Source organism: Ceratotherium simum, chromosome 24 (assembly GCF_057802395.1).
Source record: "Ceratotherium simum simum isolate JZ-2026a chromosome 24, ASM5780239v1, whole genome shotgun sequence".
NCBI lineage: Eukaryota > Metazoa > Chordata > Mammalia > Perissodactyla > Rhinocerotidae > Ceratotherium > Ceratotherium simum.
Genome location: NC_141923.1, coordinates 1,592,228 through 1,611,920, shown reverse-complemented (window position 1 = coordinate 1,611,920; position 19,693 = coordinate 1,592,228). Strand labels below are relative to the sequence as shown.

Here is a 19,693-nt window from a genome sequence, read left to right as displayed (position 1 = left end):
CAGTAGGGTGGTGGGAGGGACTGGGGAAGGCGTCCTAACGGGGGGAAAAGGGAGGGTGAGGTTTAGGCAGGGCCCTGGGGGACATCATGACCCCTTCCCGAAGCCCCACCAGAGACCCCTGATGATGAAGTGGGGGGGGGGTGTCAAGGGCCACCCTCCATGCTGGGCAGTCCAGAGTGGGAGCTACAGTGTCAACAGTTTGGATGGAGGTGACAGTGCTGTGGGGCTCTCTGTTGCTGAGCGGCTTGAAGGATTCCATGTTGTCACTGGAAATCCAGGGATGCACTGGGCTCACTCTGCCAGGTCTCCTGGTCTCACTTGGGGTGGCTCATGAGGCTGCAGTCAGATGGTAGTGGGCTGATGAGCTCTCCCCCACTGGGAGCTGGCCTTTAGCACCCCACATCCCCCACCACAGCAGCCCCCTTAGGGCTGAGCCCAGAGCTGGGCAGTGTCATCTGCTGCCTGCTGTGGTTATGGCAACTACAGGGCAGTCCAACTCCCAGTGGGGACTGGCCTGGAGCCTGCAGCCCTGTCCAGTAGAGTGTGGTGCCTGAGGACAGGTGGCAGGGCCTGGAGATGGCATTGCTGTCACACTGGGGGTTGGCTTCCTACTGCTGCCCTAACAGGTCACCACAGACTTAGTGTCCTCAGTTCATTCACTGTGAGTTCTGTAGAAGTCCAGAATGGGTCTCATCGAGCCAACATTGGGGTGTGGGCAGGTCCGTACTCCCTCCTGGAGCCTCCAGGGGAGAATCTGCTCTTGGCCTTTTCCAGCTTCTAGAAGCTGCCTGCATTCCTTGGCTCGTGGCCCCGTCCTCCATCTTCAAAGCCAGCAGCTCAGCGTTTCTCTGGCCCTGCTCCCATCCTCACTTCTTCTGTCTCTCTTCTGCCTCCTCTTTAAGGACCCTTGTGACGACATCGGGCCCACCTGGGTAATCCCTTATTTTAAGGTCAGCTGGTTAGCAGCCTTAACCACCCCTTGCCCTGTAAGCTAGCAGAGTCACAGGTTTGGGGTGAAGGCGTGGACGTCTTTTGGGGAGGGGGCACTCTGCCTTCCACAGGGACTCCTGGCATCGAGGGGTAGAGGCTGGGGGAGCTGTTCAACATCCCACAGAGCACAGGACGGCCCCCCCACAACCAAGGATGATTGGGCCCCACATGTCAACAGTGCCCCAGCTGGGAGCCCCTGGGAGAGAGGGGGGCCTCAGAGGGACGAGCAGAGAGGGAGACTGTTGGGGCAGCATCAGTCTTGTTAGGATGTCACCCCGGCCACCACTGACAGTGGACACTGCAGTGCAACCACCACACGTCCCTTCTAAACTGTCCTGTCACTTCTGCTTCTTGACCGGGCAGGTCTCTTACCGGGCTCTACGAGGAACAAGGTGCCCCCCGAGGACTTACAGGGATAGCCTCGGGCGGGGGCCTGTTTGGGCACACCCCTGGGAAGGGGGGCCACTGGGTGCTCTGTGGCAGGGAGGGTGGTCTCCTGTGCTCAGGCTCGCCCAGGCGGCCCGGTGGTCTCCCTGGTCCCCAGCATCCGTCTGTACTCATGAGTCAGGCCAGCTCGGAGCAGGGAGTGGAGGCTGCTCTAGACACCCCAAGCAGAAAGGGAAGCCCCCCGTGGTCCAGCTCTCAGGGCTGGCGGGGTGCCTGGGAGGTGTAGTCAGTGCCCTCCCAAGGGCCAGCGGACGTCATTGCCGAGAGTTGCCCCTGTTGAAAAAATGACTTCATTGGCTTTGCAAGAACACTTGCTCACTATTAAACAATCTGACAATAAAGTTTTAAAAATCTCCCCACAATTTCATCACCGAGATAACCGCTGTTAACAGTTGGTGGCTATTCAGGTATTTGTAAAGGCCGGGGCAGAGATAAGAGGACACATGGAAATACAGAGTAAGCGTAGAACGACTCATTTCAAATGAAAAATTAATTTTAAGGGAAAACATGATTGCTGAAATTCGATGAATGGTTCTTCACCAGTTTAAAAGATTTCCCTAAGATTATTTTTAGAAATGACAAAAAACATTAAGAGATGAGTGTCATGTGCTTTTTAGCAGCAGCTTCGACTTCTTGCTTTGAATGCTGAAGAGCTGGCACTTGTACAACCGTCACCCTGCCCGCATGGGAGACGTACTCCTGTTGTCGAAGACCAGCCAAGTGTCTCATGCTTACATCACTGGCTGCCACCTCCCGAGCAGTCCCCCTCGTTGGGGAAGCCCACGGCGAGCTTGCCACTCAAAGTCTTTGACTCTATCCTTATTGGCTGCATTTAAGGTCAGCTTCTACCTTTTTTTTGTATGTGTGAGGAAGATCAGCCCTGAGCTAACATCCATGCTAATCCTCTTTTTGCTGAGGAAGACTGGCTCTGAGCTAACATCTATTGCCAATCCTCCTCCTTCCCCCCCCCCAAAGCCCCAGTGGATAGTTGTATGTCATAGTTGCACATCCTTCTAGTTGCTGTATGTGGGACGCGGCCTCAGCATGGCCGGAGAAGCGGTGCGTCAGTGCGCGCCCGGGATCCGAACCCAAGCCGCCAATAGCGGAGCTCGCGCGCTTAACCGCTAAGCCACGGGGCCAGCCCAGCTTTTACCTTTTTAAAGAACTTCATTTCAGTGTTGCTGGAGAAATCAGGGCCAACCTGGTTGTCGTCCTTGTATATGATATGCTTCTTCTGAAAGCTGGTTATATTGATCCTTGAAGTGCAGTAACTCAGGCAAGACAGGTCTCAGTGTGGGTGGTACTTGTGGGTCTTTCTGGAGCGTGGTTTGAAACTTTCACGTGCAGGTCCTTGCTGCTCAGGGAGACTTTCTCGCGGCGCATCCTCGAATGCTTTCTGCACTCCTCTGCCTCGTTCCGGTCTTCCTGCTCTCCCATCTCCTGCCTCTTCTCTCACCCCTCACCACACAGCAGCCAAGGGATGCTTTTGAACAAAGGTCAGCTCAGGTCACTCAGAGCCCTCCAGTGGCGAAGCCAAAGTCCCCATGGGCCCCATCAGGCCCTGCACAGGGAGGCAGCCCCGTTGAGTGGCCCCTGGGCCGCATGGCCTACCGTTAGACCGCATGGGTCCCTTTTTGGCCGATGTCCTGACCTAAACAAACACTGTTCCTCACTCTGACCCTTCTGTCACCTTAGCTTCGGCATTTTGTCTTCAAAGCCCGTGACATCATCATCCATGATTTGTTCATTCTCTCTCCCCTCCTCCCGCTAGATTGCGTGCTCCCTGAGGGAGGCACTCCTCCCCGCCACCTTGGCGTCTAAATAGTGTGGCATGAAGTGTTGCTCATCCAGCAACCGCAGAAGGAATCAGTGATTGTTGTCATGGCTCATCCTGCCCCAAGACTGTATCCAGCCTTTCCGGTCGTGGTGATGGACATCCTGCCCCTCTTGCTGCCAACTTGCTCCGTGTGACTCCAAGGAAAGATGTCCCCTCAGCTCTTACATCTTGCTCTCATTCTCCTGTTTTGTCATTTCTTATTTGAGCTTCTGATCACTGGTCTCGTGTTATTAAGCTCCTACGACCTGCAGTGCTCCTGGGGCATGGTCTTCTGCGTCTTGAGTTGTATTTTCTTCTCTGCTGGGTTTTCATCCGCCCCTCGCTGCCTCCCTCCTCCTCCGATGTTTCTGCTGTTGTCGAATGCATGTGGTCGCCGTGCCTCCTTCACATGTCATGCCTCTTCCCACCGAGGAGCGCTCTCCTGAATGTCTGTTTGTTCTGCTACTAAACAGATGGATTTGTAAGTCTTTTTTGCAAATTATCTGAGCTCTGTTGACTTGCCCCTGAGCTACTTTACCAGCAGGACACTGTGTGCAATCCCTTTTTTGTTAGTCTAGAGAGCGGGGAAAGCAGTTCAGAAACCAGCTGGAGGAGATGGGCTCTGTGGAGTCTCCTGAGATTTTATTAAATGTCACTCTGCTGTGTGAGGGCGTATCCTTATCCTTTGTGGGGAGACTTGGAATTCAGATGGCTTCGCTGAGACACTGGACCCTGGTGGCCTCACTTCCCATGAAAGTCAGCCTTGACTGCCCACTCTCTGGAAGCCATTTCTCCTCCACCCCCACTGGAGGAAGGAAAACAGCCTCCCTCCTTCAGTCTGCTCCTCTCCCCAGCTGGGGCATGGCGAGAGTCCTCACCACGTTGCCATATTCTCAGGTTGAAGCCCATCCTCTTTCTGGAGGGAGGCAGAAGCAGGCACTTTACAAGGCATGAAATTTCCAGCTTTCTCTGTGCCTAACAGCTGCCTAGGCATTTTTTGGTAGTTCTCACTAACTTTGTAGTCAGTTGGTTAGGTATCGGTGGAAGAAGGTTTTATCCTGCAGCTTCGCTGCCCAGATGAGGAGATGTAGGCCCTGACGTTAGGACAGGGGCCTGTGGGGAGGGAGGGAGACCGTTCTGCCACCACCCCCTGTTTGGGGAAAACTGCCTGGATATCATCACCCCTTCGCCTGTATCTGAGCTCCTCCTCCTGCTGTCCCCTTCCAGCCACCATCAATCTCACTGTGGTACCACACCCTCCAGCTCCCCCGTGGCTGCCCTTCCCATCCAGTTCCTCTGAGAGATGGTGGCTCCACTGCTAACCAATGGGCATTTCTCTTTCTGGTGGCCTGGGCTGCTCTGCAGCATGTGGCCTTTGGCCCACTGCCCTCCTTGGACCCCTGCCTAGCTTTCACCTCAACGCATGCTCTGGGCTCCTGCCCACCTCCCTAGTTCCCTGGAGGGAACTGTCCACAGTGGGGTTCCTACACGCTCTGTCCCTGGGTGCCTCGCCCACTGCTGTGGTACCCTGCCCTCAGCCCTGAACGCTCCCCTCTGTGTCCTACAGGGATGTCCCTCAAGCTAAACATCGGCCCCCTGCAGCCATAGACCTGCCCCATGTGATCAACAGGGCAGTAACCCACGATGTCGCTCAGACTAGCAACCTGGAGCCCCCAACACCTCCTTTCCCTTGCCTTCAGCAGTGATGTCGATCCTGGCTCCAAACTTTGGCTGGGATGCCTGCTTCTCTCCCTCTGAGATGCTACCCCCTCCACCTCATGCTCTTCCCAGCTGGGGGCACCCGGGCCATTGGTCTTGCCGGCTCCACATGGTCACCAGACTCTCCGCAGTCCTTGGACCTTAAGCAACAAGCATGCACACACACGCACTCACACGCACACACATGCACAGGGCTGGGAAGAAGAGGCAGACGCCTCACTCCTCACAGGGGCGGCCCTTCCAGCCTCACTGTTCTCTGGGCATGGCACCTCCCACCCCCCCACCCGCTGGGTCTGGGCCACTGTCAGTGAGGCCTGCGAGACCCCCAGTCTCAGGCAGGGCCTTCCAGACGGTGTCCTCTGGGCACAGGCACCTCCCTTCCTTTGGGCTTTCAATCAGGCCACAGTTCAGAGAGACCATGCCAGTTCAGGAACTCACCCACATCCAGGTGGGATGCGGGCACCATCACTGTCCAAGCACGGCAGTGGGGGCTAGGCAGTGAGAGGCAGGGACAAAGACCTGGGGTGAGTGGAGAGGGCCAGGCCTGGAAGAGAGGTGTGGGGCAGGGTCATGAGGCCAGGGCTGTGCCACTGAGCTTCACGACAGTGGGGAATTAGAGGACCCACCCAGGAGAAGGGTGTGTAGGAAAGAGGGGACAGGAGGCCCCGGAAAGGACTCGGAAAGGCGTGGAGGGTGTAGTGAGGACTACCGCGGGAAGGGGCGCTGGGGATGCCGGCAGGACGCAGGCGTGGGGGGAAAGCGGGGAGGACCCACCTGGGAAGGAGCGACCGGAGGACTCATCCGGGAAGGGGCTCGGGGAGGATCTACCGGGGTGCTCCCGGCAGGACCTGCCTAGGAGGCATGGGGAGGGCGCAACCTGGAAGTGGCGCGCAGGGAAGACCACCTGGGGGGCGCGGGGAGAAGCCGGCCTCCGGGCGCGGGGCGCGCGCGGCGGCCGGTCGGGTAACGGCCCGCTCGGTGGGCGGTGGCGCCCGAGGCCCCTCCCTCTCCACGGCCGCTCCTCCTCTTCCTCTCCCGCCCGCGCCGCGGCCCTCGGTCCCTGCGCGGCCTCGGCGGCCTCGGCGGCGGCGGCGGCGGCGGCGGCGGCAGCAGCGCGGCCCCTTTAAACCGCCCGCCCGCCCGCCCGCGCCCCCGCCCGCCCCGCGCCCCCGTCCCCGTCCCCGTCCCCGCGCCTCCATTTTCCAGGCCGCCGCGCCGAGCCCCGCGCCCCGCCCGGCCCAGCCCGCGGCCCCCGCCGCCGCCGGCCTCCGGACATGGCCGCCAACATGTACAGGGTCGGAGGTAAGGCCGCCCGCCCGTCCGCTCGCTGCCGCCTTTATGCGCTGCCTGCGCCGCGGCCCCGGTCCCGTCCCCGCGCGGCTCCAGCCCGGCCATCCCCGTCCCCGCCAGACCCGTTCCCCTGCCATCCTCGCCGGATCCTCCCCGCCATCCCCGTCCCCACCGTGCCCCGGCCCCCCGCCATCCCTGCCGGGCCCTCCCCACCAACCCCCGTCCCCACCGGGCCCCCCATCTCCGTCATCCGCCGGCCCCACGCCATCTCACCTCCCCGCCAGGCCTTGGTCCCCAAACCACCTCCCCGCGCGGCCTCGCCATCCCCCTACCTGGTCCCCTCTGCCCCCCACGTCCAGGGCCCCCTATCTTCTCCCTCCTCTCCCCAATTTTCTTCTCATCCCCCTTCCCCTCCCCCTCCGCACGGCCCCCCATCGGCCCACTTCTGGTTCCTTCCCTCCACCTCTGCACCCCTCCCCCACTGTAGGCTCGCCTGCTGGGCCATCCTTCTTCCTACCCCGGAGCCCCCACCCGTCTCTTCTGCACCCCTATCCCCACCTCCTACCCTTCCCACTGCATCTTTGCTGAGCAGCCTGCTCCTCCACCACCGCCTGTGCCTTACCCCAACCCGAAATGGCCCCTTGGGCCAGCCCCAATTGGGGCCAGTGGATGGTGTTGGCCAAGCTGGGCACCAGGGAGGTGGGGGCTCTGCCCGCTTGTTGGGGGCTGAGTGTGTGGCCTGTTGGGCCCCAGCAGAGGAGCTGTGGAAGGTGCTGGGAGGCTGGAGCATCCTTTTGGGCCTGGCCGGTGGGAGGGCCTGGGCCTGGGGCCTGGCCTGATCCCCCATTCCCTAAGCAGGAGCACATGGCATTGGGAAGTGGTGGCTGCCTTCCAGGGAGCAGGGGGTTTTGGGGCCATTGAGGTATGGAGTCCCCACCAGGCCATGAACGGGGAGTCCCTTCTAGGGATGAAGAGCCTTGTGTGTGGGCCGCAGGGTGCCTGAGAGCGGCCACTTGGGTTTGGTTGTGTGTGTGCTTGGGGGCTTCCCCCAGCAGGATTCCCTCGCAGGGTTCTCAGCAGCCTGCAGTCACTCTGAGCAGGCTTCTGAGGCACCCCTGAACTTTTTACTGCCTCCCGTCACCCCACCCCAGCAGAGAGGTGCTTTGCAAGGGTTTGGGAGAGGCAGGCAGCCCCGTACTGCTCCACAGCCTAGGTGGGGGTGTGCTGAGCTGACTGACCGGGGCCCTGAGGGTCTTCCTCCCCGGGCTGTTCCTCCTGCTTGGGCCCCAGGAAGCCCCCGGGTTTGGGCCATGCCCCACTTTGTGAGGAGGGGGCTCTGGAAGGCTGCACCCCTGGTTTTCCACTGGGTTCTGAGCTGGTCCTCAGTTGGCTCCTCCACAGGGAGGTGGGGTACCCTTGTTGCCCCCCCATTCCATCAGGGCCCACTCTCTCTGAGACTTCCAGACGCTCACTTGCCCACCTTCGGTGGAGTATGTCAGGGCTGAGAACGGTGTCAGCCTTGTTCTTAAGTCACCTCTGTCCCCAATCTACCCCCCTCCCTGGCCAGCTGACCCCCGAGTGCCTGGGACACGTGTCTCCAGCCAGCCAGGCCAGCCTTGTGACCTTGGGCACATCCCCATCTGTGCAATGGGTCAGTGTGCACCTGCCTGGCCGTTGAACCCTTCTTTGCCTTCTTGGACTCAGAGGCAGTCACAGGAACGTGGCCTGCCCCCCATTTAGCAGCAGGCCCCTGTTGGGCACCTGTGGGGAGCAGGCATGGTGCAGGGGCTCTGTGAGGGAGGGGCCCCTTCATCTCCCAGCCTTAGAGCCAGTGGTCCGTGAGGGGAGGCAGGAGTGTCAGCCTCCAAGGTCCTTCCTCAACACACCGCCAGAGAGAGTGCCCTTGTAGCTGCCTGTCGCCCCCACTGCCCTGGACCGCTGAGGGCTGACTCACCTTCCTCTGTCCCCACAGCCCCCTGCCCCCACCAGCTGCAGCCGCTTCTCCCAGTGCTATCCTCTCTGCACGCGCCCCCGTGGACCACCTTTCTGCAGTGCAGACCCATCTCCTGCCTGGCATGAACCCCCGCATGGGCTGCCTGCACCGAAAGGTTCTCCCTCACCTGGTAGAGGGCTCCCATCTGCCCTGGGCCGTTCCAGCTTGCCTGGTGCCCCACTGAATTCACCCAGCCAGAAGCTCCTCTTCGCAGGCAGGATCTTACCCTCCCATCCCCAGGGTTGTGGCTTCTGGCCCTGATGTAAGTCGGTGTAGCATGTTGAATAAATGAAGGAACTATCACCAGAATGGAGGAACGCAGCTCCTGGATGGACACGCCGAGACCGAGGGAGAGGCAGAGACAGGATGGTGGGCTGTGGACCCCTGGGCATCGTCTACCCTGCGGGGGGCTGGATGCCCTAAGCCGGCAGCTGCTGTGCCTTCACCCCTGCCCCCAGGCGCTTCTGCCAGCCCCTGCCACGTGGGGTGGGGGCTCCAGCAGGGCCCCCGCTGTGCCTGCTTGTTGAGACTGGTCCCAGAGGGAGCCCTCCCTGACCCGCCACCCTGGCCGTGGACCCCCTGGACCCTGAGTTGTGTCCTCCCAGCATGTGAGCTGCCTCGCTTGGCCTCCAGGCCCCCCGTCTGGCTGTGAACTCACTGGGGGCCTGGCCACCCCTAGACCTTGCCATGTCTTAGTGTCCCTGTGGTGTGGAAAAGGATCTCTGTGTCCTGGGGCGGCTCCTGCAGGGGAGGCCTGGCCCACCCCAAGTCTGCATGTCCCTCCTCTAAGGGTGTCCTGGAGTCCCCCTTCCAGGGCCCTGGGTTGAGTGCAAGTGGGCCAGGGCTACAGGCGTGGCTGCGGGTTTCCACTCAGCTGCCTGTTGGTGCCTGTAGAAGAAACTGCATTTACCCTGGTTTCTGGACAGAACCCTGAGGCGGCGTCCCATGGGTCCTGGCAGGGCTGGTGGTCATAGTGGGTGGTGTTGGCAGGTTGGCATGCTGTCCCGAGGTGCTGCCTGCTTGGGGTTGGGGGGCATCTGGATTTCTCAGGCCCAGACAGGAAGCGTGCCCCTCTCTCCCTGAGCCACTTGCTGCCTGGGGCTTGGCTTTGTCTGGGCAGCCTGCCCTGGCCTGGGGGAGCGCTGCAGGGACAGTCTGGGAAGTGACCCCCCAAACAGAGCCTTTTCCACAGGTGCCACATTCGGCAAGGACAAGTACAGGTCACCAGCTAAATCTGAATTTTAGATAAACGATGTCTTCCCATAAGTATGTCCCAAATACTGTATGGGATATACTTACACTAGAAAGTTCTTGGCAGAAATCCAGAGTTATTTGGGCATCCTGCATTTTACCTGGCAGGTTGTTCCAAGGCCCTGCCAGGATGTCTGGGCGGGGCAAAGGCGTGGCAGTGGCTTTGTGCCAGCTGACCAGCTGGGTGGAGTGGGTCAGCCTGGGAGGGGACAGGGCCTGGTTCTCCCCAGGGAAGTGACCTGGCTGTGGACAGAGGCCTTCTGTCAGCAGTGTGGCAGGCAGGCAGAGCCCGGACTTGGTTGGCAGGGTCAGGATCCGAGACCTCTGCTCCTCTAGGGTCTGTTCTCCCGAGGGGCCAGGCAGGTTTCCAGAACCAGCCGTGGGCTGAGGGCACCATAGGGCGATTCTTTTTCTCTCTGTGCTTTTAGTGCAAAGATGATGGATAAGGTTTCAGAACAGAAAAGCAGAAGTCAGCCCATGAGCCACCCTGCAGCACGGTGACTGTTCGGGTCGTTGGGCTTCATAATTGACAGGCTGTAACCATCTCCCCTCAGGTTTTTTCTTTTTCTTTTCTTTCATCTCTAGAAGTTAACATCTATTATTTTGGATAGTTTGCTTTTTTGAAAATGTACTTTAAAAAGGTGACAGGAATACCCCTGACCCTCCAGGCAGCTGGTGGTGTTAAGATGTGTTCCCTGCTGCTGTCCCTTCTCTTTTGGGGCAGCATCTTTTTTTTTTTTTTTTAGATTTTATTTATTCATTTTTTTCCCCCCAAAGGCCCAGTAGATAGTTGTATGTCATAGGTTCACATCCTGCTAGTTGCTGTACGTGGGACTCGGCCTCGGGTTGGACGTAGAAGTGGTGCCTTGGGGCGTGCCTGGGATCCGAACCCGGGCCGCCAGCATCAGAGCGCGCGCACTTAACCGCCGAGCCACGGAGCCGGCCATTTTTTTTTTTTTTTTTTTTTAGTTGGGGCAGCATCTTGCACGCTGTGATTTCGTGCCTTGCTGTTTGCATTTACATCATTGGTATCCTGTCCTCTTGGCAGAAATGCTTCTTTCTTCCTTTTGTTTAATTTAAACTTTGGTGGGTAAGACGTTCACATGCATGAAAACTCCAAACTCGTGAAGGGCCAGCAGGGAAGTGCCCTGGGACCCACCGCAAGCGGGGGCGCCACGATGGGCTTCCTGGGCTGCTAGGGGGCGCGGCTTTCACCCACCCGGCTGCCCCGCCAGAGGAGGCCTGCTGGGGTGGGGGCGGGCCAGTGCCTGCTTCTGGCATTCCATGTTGCTTTGAGAGAAAAATTTGGCCATTAAATTTTTGGATTAATAAAAAAAGCAGCTGTTGGTCAGGGATGTTGGAGTCAATGGTCCAAAGAAGCAAATCCCTAACTCTCGGAGCCCCGCAGGGCAGGGGGGTCCGGGCACCCCTGCATGTCTGCCTGGCCTTCCCGGGGTCCTGCTCAGCAGCTGGCTCAGAGCAGGGCATCTGCGCCTGTGGGCGTGTGGACATGGGTGCTGGACACTCAGGGATGGAGGCGGGCACTCTGCGCTCAGGAGGTAGGGCGGCTTGGGTGAGGACCGCCGCAGGGCCTCGCTCCTCCCAGGTTGCCTCCAGCTGAAGTTGGGGTGCACCTGCCTGGATTTGGGCTGGGTCCCCTTGCAGTCTGTTGCTCCCCGGGAGGAACCCCCCCGCCCCGTGATGTGCTAGCGTGCCTTCTCTCAAGAATTTGATGTTTGAAAAAGTGTCTTGTTATTCTGCCCAGAGCCCTCATGTGTCTCTCTGTCCCCATCTGCCCCGTCTGTCTTCAGGGCAGTGGGTGGGCCCATAACTGTGGTCACAGGGCGCAGGCTTCTGGGGGCTCCCGAGGGCCCCGTGCATGGACAGACAGATGAGGGGTGCTGGTGCTTTGCTCAAAGCTGCGGGGGGTCTGGGCTCTGAGGGGGCTCTGCCAGGTGCAGCTGCCAGTGTCAAGGTGTGGCCCTTGGGGAGGGCCTGGTGGGCAGGGCTGCTGGGAGGGTGGGCCGTGGGCTGGGCTCTGCTCGGTGCCCCTGGTCCCTCGAGTCCCTGCTGTAGTGCGGCCTCGGGCGCCCATGGGATGCCGCCTGCCCTCCCCACGCTCGCTGGGGCCCCCCTAGAGTTCCAGGTTTCTTGGAGCCGCTGGGGCCTCGTTCCTCCTCATCAGTGGGACGTGGGTCGGCACTGTGCCTTTTTGTGGGGACACTGTGCGAGAGCCTGGCCCTTGCTGTCCGCCTGCCTTCCTGGGCCCTCACAGCCCCTCCCTGATCGTCTTCCGGGCTGTCCCCCGGCTGTGTGGTCCATGGCCTGCCTTAGGAGATGATCCTTCTAAGGAGCGGATCTGCTTAAAACTACTTATTGGCTTCCACAGTGTGGAGAGTTGGGTCCGAGCGCCTTAGAGGCCATATAATCCGGCCTTGCTGCCTGGTGCCTTTGGGCTCTGCTGTGTTCTCTGCTGCGCAGCCCAAGGAACTCAGAGTGCCCTTCACAGCCCCCCAGCGTCACCCCCACGAGTGGGTCCTGGCCCTCTGTTGTAGCTGCGAAGGGGGCCCGGTGGGCCCAGGGCCCCAGGTCAAGGCCCAGGTTCCCCTGGGTGACGAGGGGCTCTCTGCGTGGGTGATCGTGATGACCTAGGTGCAGGGCTGTGCGCCTCAGGTGTGAGTAGCTCAGGACGGCACCCCCCCGCAGGGATCCCCACCCTCAGGATTCCCCTGGAGCAGGGTCCCTACTTCCCTGCCCCCTCTGCAGCGTGGGTCCAGGGGCCACTCGGGCTCTCCAGGGTCTGTTTGTGGGTGCCAGGCAGAGTGGGCTCCTCGGGCTGCCGCGGGGCCTGTGTGGAGGACCCAGGGGGTCACCTCTCCTGTGGCTGTGTGAGAGGACAGCCACATCCCACGTGGGTCAGTGCAGTCAGTCTTGGGTGGACGTGCTCCTGTGGAAACAGCATGAGCCTAAAGGCCTGTCCATATGGTCAGTGTCAGAGTCAGTGGTGGGCCTTCTCTGGGGCTGGCGGGGAAAGTTTTGGAGGAGGGGCATGTTCTTCCTTCATCCAGCAGACATGTCCAGAGGACCATGGGGACATCCACGGCACTCAGGCCTGGTGCCCAGTGGGGGTCCTGGCCCTCCAGCCATCTGCACGACAGGATGTCAGCCTGCGCCCTTCGCTCCAGCCCCTCAGGGAGGCAGGCCCCTGGGTCATTGGCCGCTTCCCCCCTGGAAGAGTCTGATCTCCATCCTGTCCCTTTGCACCCTAGCCCAGTGGGGTGTGTGGGTGGTAGGCCTGGCAGGGGATGGAGCTGAGGGCAAGGACAGAGGGAGAGGGTGCCCCCATGAGGGTGGGCCAGGCTCCGGGCTTGCAGAGGTGCCCAGGTTTGGCAGGTGAAGGTACTGGACCCCCGAGCAGTGTTTGGGACACGCATCGTTTCTCTGGGCATCCTGCGCTAGAGGCTGTGTGTCCGGGCCGGCTCTGCCCTTGCAGGGTGTGGGCCCCCTGGAGCCAGCTCGAGGGAGCGGGCGGGGGAACTAGGTGCTGCTTGTGTTTCTCTTGATTCCATCCTCAAATCTGGAAAAAGAAACATGCTCAGCTTGCACGTGTCTGCGCCCCTGTGCTCCTCTGTCCTGCCTTGGATGAGCAAGTAGGGAGCCGGTGGGAGTCGGTTCTGGAGGGATTCTGAGAAATGGGGCTTGGCAGGCAGCTGGCCAGGGAGCCGAGCCACTCTCAGTCTGGTGGGGGCGTCGCTGCCATGCAGCTTGGCCCTCTGGCATGTATCGTGTTCTTGTGGGGCCTCCTTTTGTCCCCACCTGGTTCCTTGTGGCCCCCGTCCCTGTGAGCCGACGCTCATCACTGTGACCACCCTGCCTCAGTTGCTCGCTGCTCATACTCATACAGTCCATCCTTGTTACTCATTACGGATTCTGTATTTGCAAATCCGCCAGCATTGATTTGTAACCCCAAATCAGTACGTGTGCCACCTTCATGGTCATTTGCAGGCGTGCACAGAGCTGAGAACCTAGACCCCCGACACGCACGTCCCCAGCTGAGGTGAACGAGGGAACACTGCCTTCTCGTTTCATCTGACACTATAATCGTGTCCTTCTCCCAGTCAATTTAGTACTGTGTTTTGGCACTTTTATACTTTTTGCTGGAGATTTCGCTGTTTAAAGTGGCCCCAAGCCTGGTGCTGCAGTGCCGGCCAGGGTTCCCGAGCGCAGGAAGGCGGGGCTGGGCCTCACGGAGAAAACACCTGTGTCAGGTGAGCCTCCTTCAGGCGTGAGCGGGAGGCTGCTGGCCATGAACTCGATGTTGATGCGTCGACCCTGTGTGCTAAGGTGTCTGCGAACAGGAGCACACGTCAAACGAGGTGATGTCTTGATCGGCTGATGGAAGTGTTGTGCCCAGAGGATGGCAGGACCTGACCCTGTTTCCCCAGGAGCGATGGTTCAGTGCTTGCTAATCCAGGGTTAGCGGTGACTCTACAGAATATAATTACTGTGACTAACGAGGACGGACTCTGTGTGTCTGTTAAATTTAAAGTCAGGTGTATTGAAGCACACTCTTCACATAGTACCCTTCCCTGATTCTTTGACTTTGAGAGATGGGCACAGTTGTGTAACCACCACAATCTTCAGAACATTCCCACAACCCCACAAATTTCCTTTTTGCCCTTTTGTAGTCAGCCCCTCCCTCACCTGCAGCCACCGTCTGTTTCTGTTCCTACAGTTTTCCCTTTTACAGATGCCGTGTAAATGGAATCGCAGGATACGCAACCTTTTAGTCTGGCTTCTTTCACCGAGTGGGGTGTATTTGAGGTTCGTCCCTGTGTCAGTACTTGGTTCCTTTTGCTTGAATGGACTCATTGTATGGATGTACCACAGTTTATCCAGCAGTGGTGGATATTGGGATTTCTCTTAGTCCCTTCAGGCTGCTGTAATGGAATACCATAGACAGGGCGGCTTCTAAACAAGGGAAACTTATTTCTCACAGTTCTGGAGGCTGTAAGTCCAAGATCAAGGCTCTAGCAGATTCGGTGTCTGGTGAAGCCTGCTTCCTGGGCTGGGGATCTCTCTGGGGTCCCTGTTGTAAGGGCACTAATCCCATTTTCCAGGGCTCCACCCTTATGACCTGAGCACCTCGCCAAAGCCCCATCTCCTCATGCCATCACCTGGGGGTGAGGATTTCAGCATGAATGTTGGAGGGACACAGACATTCACATCATAGCGGGATGATTTCCAGTGTTTCGGGATTGTGAGTAAAGCTGCTATAAACACCTGTGCTCGAATTTTTGTGTGGACATATGTTCTTAGTTCTCATGGATAAAAATCCCCAGGAGTGGGGTTGCTTGGCTGAATTGTAAGCATATATTTGACTTCATGAGAAGCTGACAAATTATTTTCTGTAGCGGCGGTACCGTTTTGTGTGCCTGTGTTCCACTTCCTCCGTATCCTCACCAGCACTTGATCTTACCGGGTTTTGCTCTTGCACAGCAGTCTGATAGGTGAGCAGCCCATCTTGTAGAGTTGTAATTTGCATTTCCCTGATGATAAAGTGATGCTGAGCATCTTTTCGTCTGTTTATTTGCGATCCATGTGTCTTGGGTTAAGTGTCTGCATAAATCTTTTGCCCAGGGTTTAGAATTGGGTTGTTTTCTTATTGTTTAGTTGTGAGAGTTTGTTTTGTATTCTAGATTTCAGTCCTTTATCAGATATGTTTTGCAAATTTTTCTCTTTTATAATTTGTACATTTTGTGTATTTACAAAATCTGTCTAACTCAAGGTCACTAACATTTTATCCTGTTTTCTTGTAGAATTTTTATAGTTTTGGGTTTTACTTTTAAGTTTATGATCCATTTCAAGTTAATTTTTGTGTGAAGTAAAGGTCAAGCTTCTCTCTCTCTCTTTCTTTTTCATATGAATGTCCATTTGTTCCGTTACCATTTGTTAAAATTTTGACTATCCTCTCTCCACTGAGTGACACCTTTGTCAGATCAACTTGCCATGTATCTGTGGTTGTATTTGTTGGCTCAACTCTTTTCCATTGATACGTGTCTATACTTCTGCCCATACACGCTGTTGTGATTACTGTAACTTGACAGTAAATCTTGAAATGAGGTGATGAGAAGCCTCTGACTGTGTCCTTTTTCCAAATTGTTTAGCCTAGGCTGGTATCTGAGATTTCCTGTATAAAGCTTAGAATTGGCTTGTTGGTTTCTGCAGAAAAAAAAAATAGTGAAATTTTGATTGGTATTGTGTCAGAACCATCCTATAGATCCGTTTGGGGGAGAATTGACATCTTAACCAATACTGAGTCCTCCCAGACAGAGATTGGCACGCTACGGCCCACTGCGTGTTTTTGAATGACTCATGAGCTAAGAATGGTTTTCACATTTTTAAATGGTTGAGAAAAAAATCAAAAGAATACTTTACCACGCATGAAAATTTTATGAAATTCAAATCTCAGTGCCCATAAATAAAGTTTTATTGGAACACAGCCTTGCTAATGAATTTACACGTATTCTCTGGCTGCTTTTGAGCTACAGTGGTGGAGTTGAATGGTTGTGGTAGAGCTCATCTGTGGCGCTCTGCTCACTGCGGTCCCGTTGTCACGGTCGTGACTCATCAGCACTTCAAGGGCCACATGTATCGCCTTGCCTTCACATCCCCCTTGCGTGGAAACATCAAGAGAGAGTGGACTTTGAATGTAGTAGTTTCAAGGCCTGGTGGCATGGGCATCATTTTGTCATTGACTAAAATGACAAAGCATCATTTATTATCTGATGACACTGTAGCTGTGCTAAAGGAATGTGGTGTATGTTGGCACTAGCCTAGTATTCCCAACCCATGAGAAGAAAATGGTCAGAAAAGTTAGAAAATTTAAAATGAGTATCTCATCACAGCTGAACTTTTTCTCAAAAATAAATGAAAATGAGACTATAATCAAAGTTTCCAAGGACCTCATTTATCAGCCAAGCAAGGACAGCCACTTACGATGGTGACGTAATTAAATCATGTTTGATTGCAGCGACCACAGAAATGTGTCCAGGGGAAATAAACTTTTTTAAGACAATCAGGGAGCACCATCAACACTAACAAAGACAAGGCAGACATCTTGACTGGTTTCCTCTGCTCTCAATGAGTCAACAGATGTTACCGATCGATAGCTGTTCAGTTGTTTATTCAAGGCATCAGTGGTCAGTTTGAAGTTAGTGAAGATGAGCCTCTGTGAAGAGTCTGGTGGACCAGGTATGCCGAGAATATTTTCGAACAATTTGGGAAAACACTAATTTAGTGCAAACTGAAGTGGAATCTGCCAAGATGCTGCGATGGTTAATTTTATGTGTCAACTTGACTAGGCTAAGGGAGGCCCAGATAGCTGGTAAGACATTATTTCTGGGTGTGTCCAAGAGGGTGTTTCTGGAAGAGATTAGCATTTGAATCAGTAGACTAAGTAAAGAGGATCTGCCCTCCCCATTGTGGGCGGACATCATCCAATCCATTGAGGGCTGGAATAGAACAAAAAGGCTGAGGAGGGGTGAATTCTTGCTCTCTCTTTTTGAGCTGGGATGTCCATCTTCTCCTGTCCTCAGACATTGGAGCTCCTGGTTCTCGAGCCTTCGGACTCTGGGAGTTACACCTGCAGCCCTTGGGTCTGCAGCTTGCAGACAGCAGATTGTGGGACTTATCAGCCTCCATAACCACACGAGCCAGTCCTTATAATAAACATATGTGTGTGTGTATACACACACACACACACACACACACACACACACACACACGCATACATCTCTCCAGTTGGTTCTGTTTCTCTGGAGAACCCTGGCTAATACAGATGTGTTATAAATGATGGTGATAAAATGTATGGAGCAGAAACGGGCTTGGTTGGACAAATTTACAAAGCTTGTTAAAATGTAAGGTGCTTAAAGCCTACAGTTACTCGTATTCCTTGTCAGCGGGTACTTTGTGGACAATATTTGAATCTGTCATGTCTTATGGAACCAGTTGGGTCAACAGTGAACTTCTTTTGACCTCGTGGACTTAACTATCATTAGTTCTGTGAATTTTTATCAGATATACAAGCTGAATATCTTGACTTGCCCTACCATACAGCGGCTTGATGGTGTAGCAGTAGTTAAATTTTACTGTAATTTCTTAAACTCGGTGGAAATAGAAATTTTTCAGAATGAGAAGAACCACTCTCAACCACCATTATCAAACACGGAATGCCTTTGGAAATTAGTTTTTGCTGCATACTTGATAATGATCCTTCATGAATTCATCTGAAAATTGCATAAAATAGCACTTAATGCAAAACTTATACTGTGGTAAAGTCATTTTGGTGACAACAAATGTCTGAGTCACAAACTTGCTTTATACGGTTTCCTTACTGTCAAAAGTCAAAACGAGAAATGCGACCTCCATTCCGGCCAGATTTGCAGCAGGCGTATTTCCTGAGCTCAAACTACAGTTCCAGTAGTGCTTCCTGGACCTCAGTGCAAGTGCAAAGGAAATTTCTGTATTTCAAAATGCATTTAACAGTGTTGAGGAGCTCCCACCCAACCTTCATTTGAGAGTGATGGATCTGTAATGCAATTGCATGCTACAGTTCATGGTCCCCAGGACCATCCTCAAGTTCAATAATTTGCTGGAAGGACTCATAGAACTCAGCAAAGCAGTTATACTCATGGTTACAGTTTATTACAACAAAAGGGTACAGACCCAAATCAGCAAAAGTAAGAAGCACAGAGGTCAGTGTCCAGGAGAGACCAGGTGCAAGCTTCCAGTTGGCCTCGCCCAGTGGAGTTGTGGACGGTGCATAATTCTCTCAGCCACCATGTGTGACAGTATACACGAAGTATTGCTTACCTGAGCCTCAGGGTCCAGGTTGTTTATCTCAGGTTGGTCACATAGTCGTGGCTGACCATCTTTGTGGCTGGCCTTAGTCGCCCGTCTCTAGCCCTCCAGAGGTTATGTCCCCTGGTCAGCAGAGACTCTTATCAGGCAGGACACTCCAAGGGCTTTGAGGTTACCTCCCAGGAGCAGGTCAAGGGCCAAACCTTACTTTGGAAGGTGCAGAGTGTGGACAACCCAGGCCAGTTGAATTAACCCTTTACTGCACATAGGCTAAAAGGAAAATGTCCAGAGAAAAATCTAATGGAGTTCAGTAAATACCTTCCAAGTGATGAATATGCTCCATTAAAACTGTATACCTGTAGTTAGATACCAGTATTTGGCAGCGCCCATCTGCGTGGAAAGACGTTCACAGATGAAACACATGAGATCGCATCACAGATCAGCATGCACAGGGGAGCATTTCCCATTGATTTTGATGACAGCCAATGCTAACTTTGAACTCCAAGGAAGCAAAATGTCCTCCCCCCAGAACAGGATTCAGTTCTTATTAGTAGACCCCTATTATTAGACACCTTTACTTGATTATTATTGTTTTAATTTAATTTCATCAGTAAAAAGTTTGTGGCAATGTGTTGTATTAGTACCTACATGGTATCCTTGGTAAAGTATTTACCATCTGGCCCTTTACCGAAAAGGTTTGACAACCTGTGTTCTAATCCATGGTACCTTATGTTACTGTTTATTGAGATCTTCATTGATTTTTCTGACCAGTGTTTTGTAATTTCCAGCATATAGGTCTTTGCACAGAACTTTTGATCTTTAAAGATCTGTAGACCATTTGTAAACTGATGCTTAAGTGTGGGATGTGTCTTGGAGCTATTGTAAATGGTACTTTTTATATACTATTTTAGTATCCTATGAGCTTGCTGAATCCTTACTCTTTAGTTTTAATAGCTTTTTTTGTAGACTGAGAAGTTCTGTGTAGACAGCCATGTTATCTGCTTGTAGAAAGTTTTGCCTGTTCCTTTCCAATCTGCATGCTGTTCATTTCCTTGTTTATTTCTCCTCCTTGCACTGACTGGGACTTCTAGGTGAACAGCAGTGGAGAGAGTCGACATATTTGCCTTCTCCTGATTTTAGGGGGAAGTGTTTCATCATTAAGTGTGACGTTAGCTGTAGGTTTTTTGAAAATGCCTTCTATCAGGTTGAGGAAGTTCCCTTTAATTCCTGGTTTGCTTAAGAGTTTGTATCAGGGGGCCGGCCCCGTGGCGTAGCGGTTAAGTGCGCGCGCTCCACTACTGGCGGCCCGGGGTTCAGATCCCGGG

The 19,693-nt window shown here is 54.9% G+C and overlaps 1 protein-coding gene across 1 annotated transcript in view; it reads left to right on the top strand.

The window, feature by feature from the left end:
* Nucleotides 1-6,101: 6,101 nt before the first annotated feature.
* Nucleotides 6,102-19,693, top strand: part of MTA1 (metastasis associated 1) — a 45,513-nt gene continuing 31,921 nt past the window's right edge. Inside the window, exon 1 of the mRNA XM_087447791.1 lies at nucleotides 6,102-6,274. Coding sequence (XP_087303917.1) covers nucleotides 6,247-6,274 — 28 coding nt within the window. The 5' untranslated portion in view covers nucleotides 6,102-6,246. The remainder of the gene's footprint in view (nucleotides 6,275-19,693) is intronic.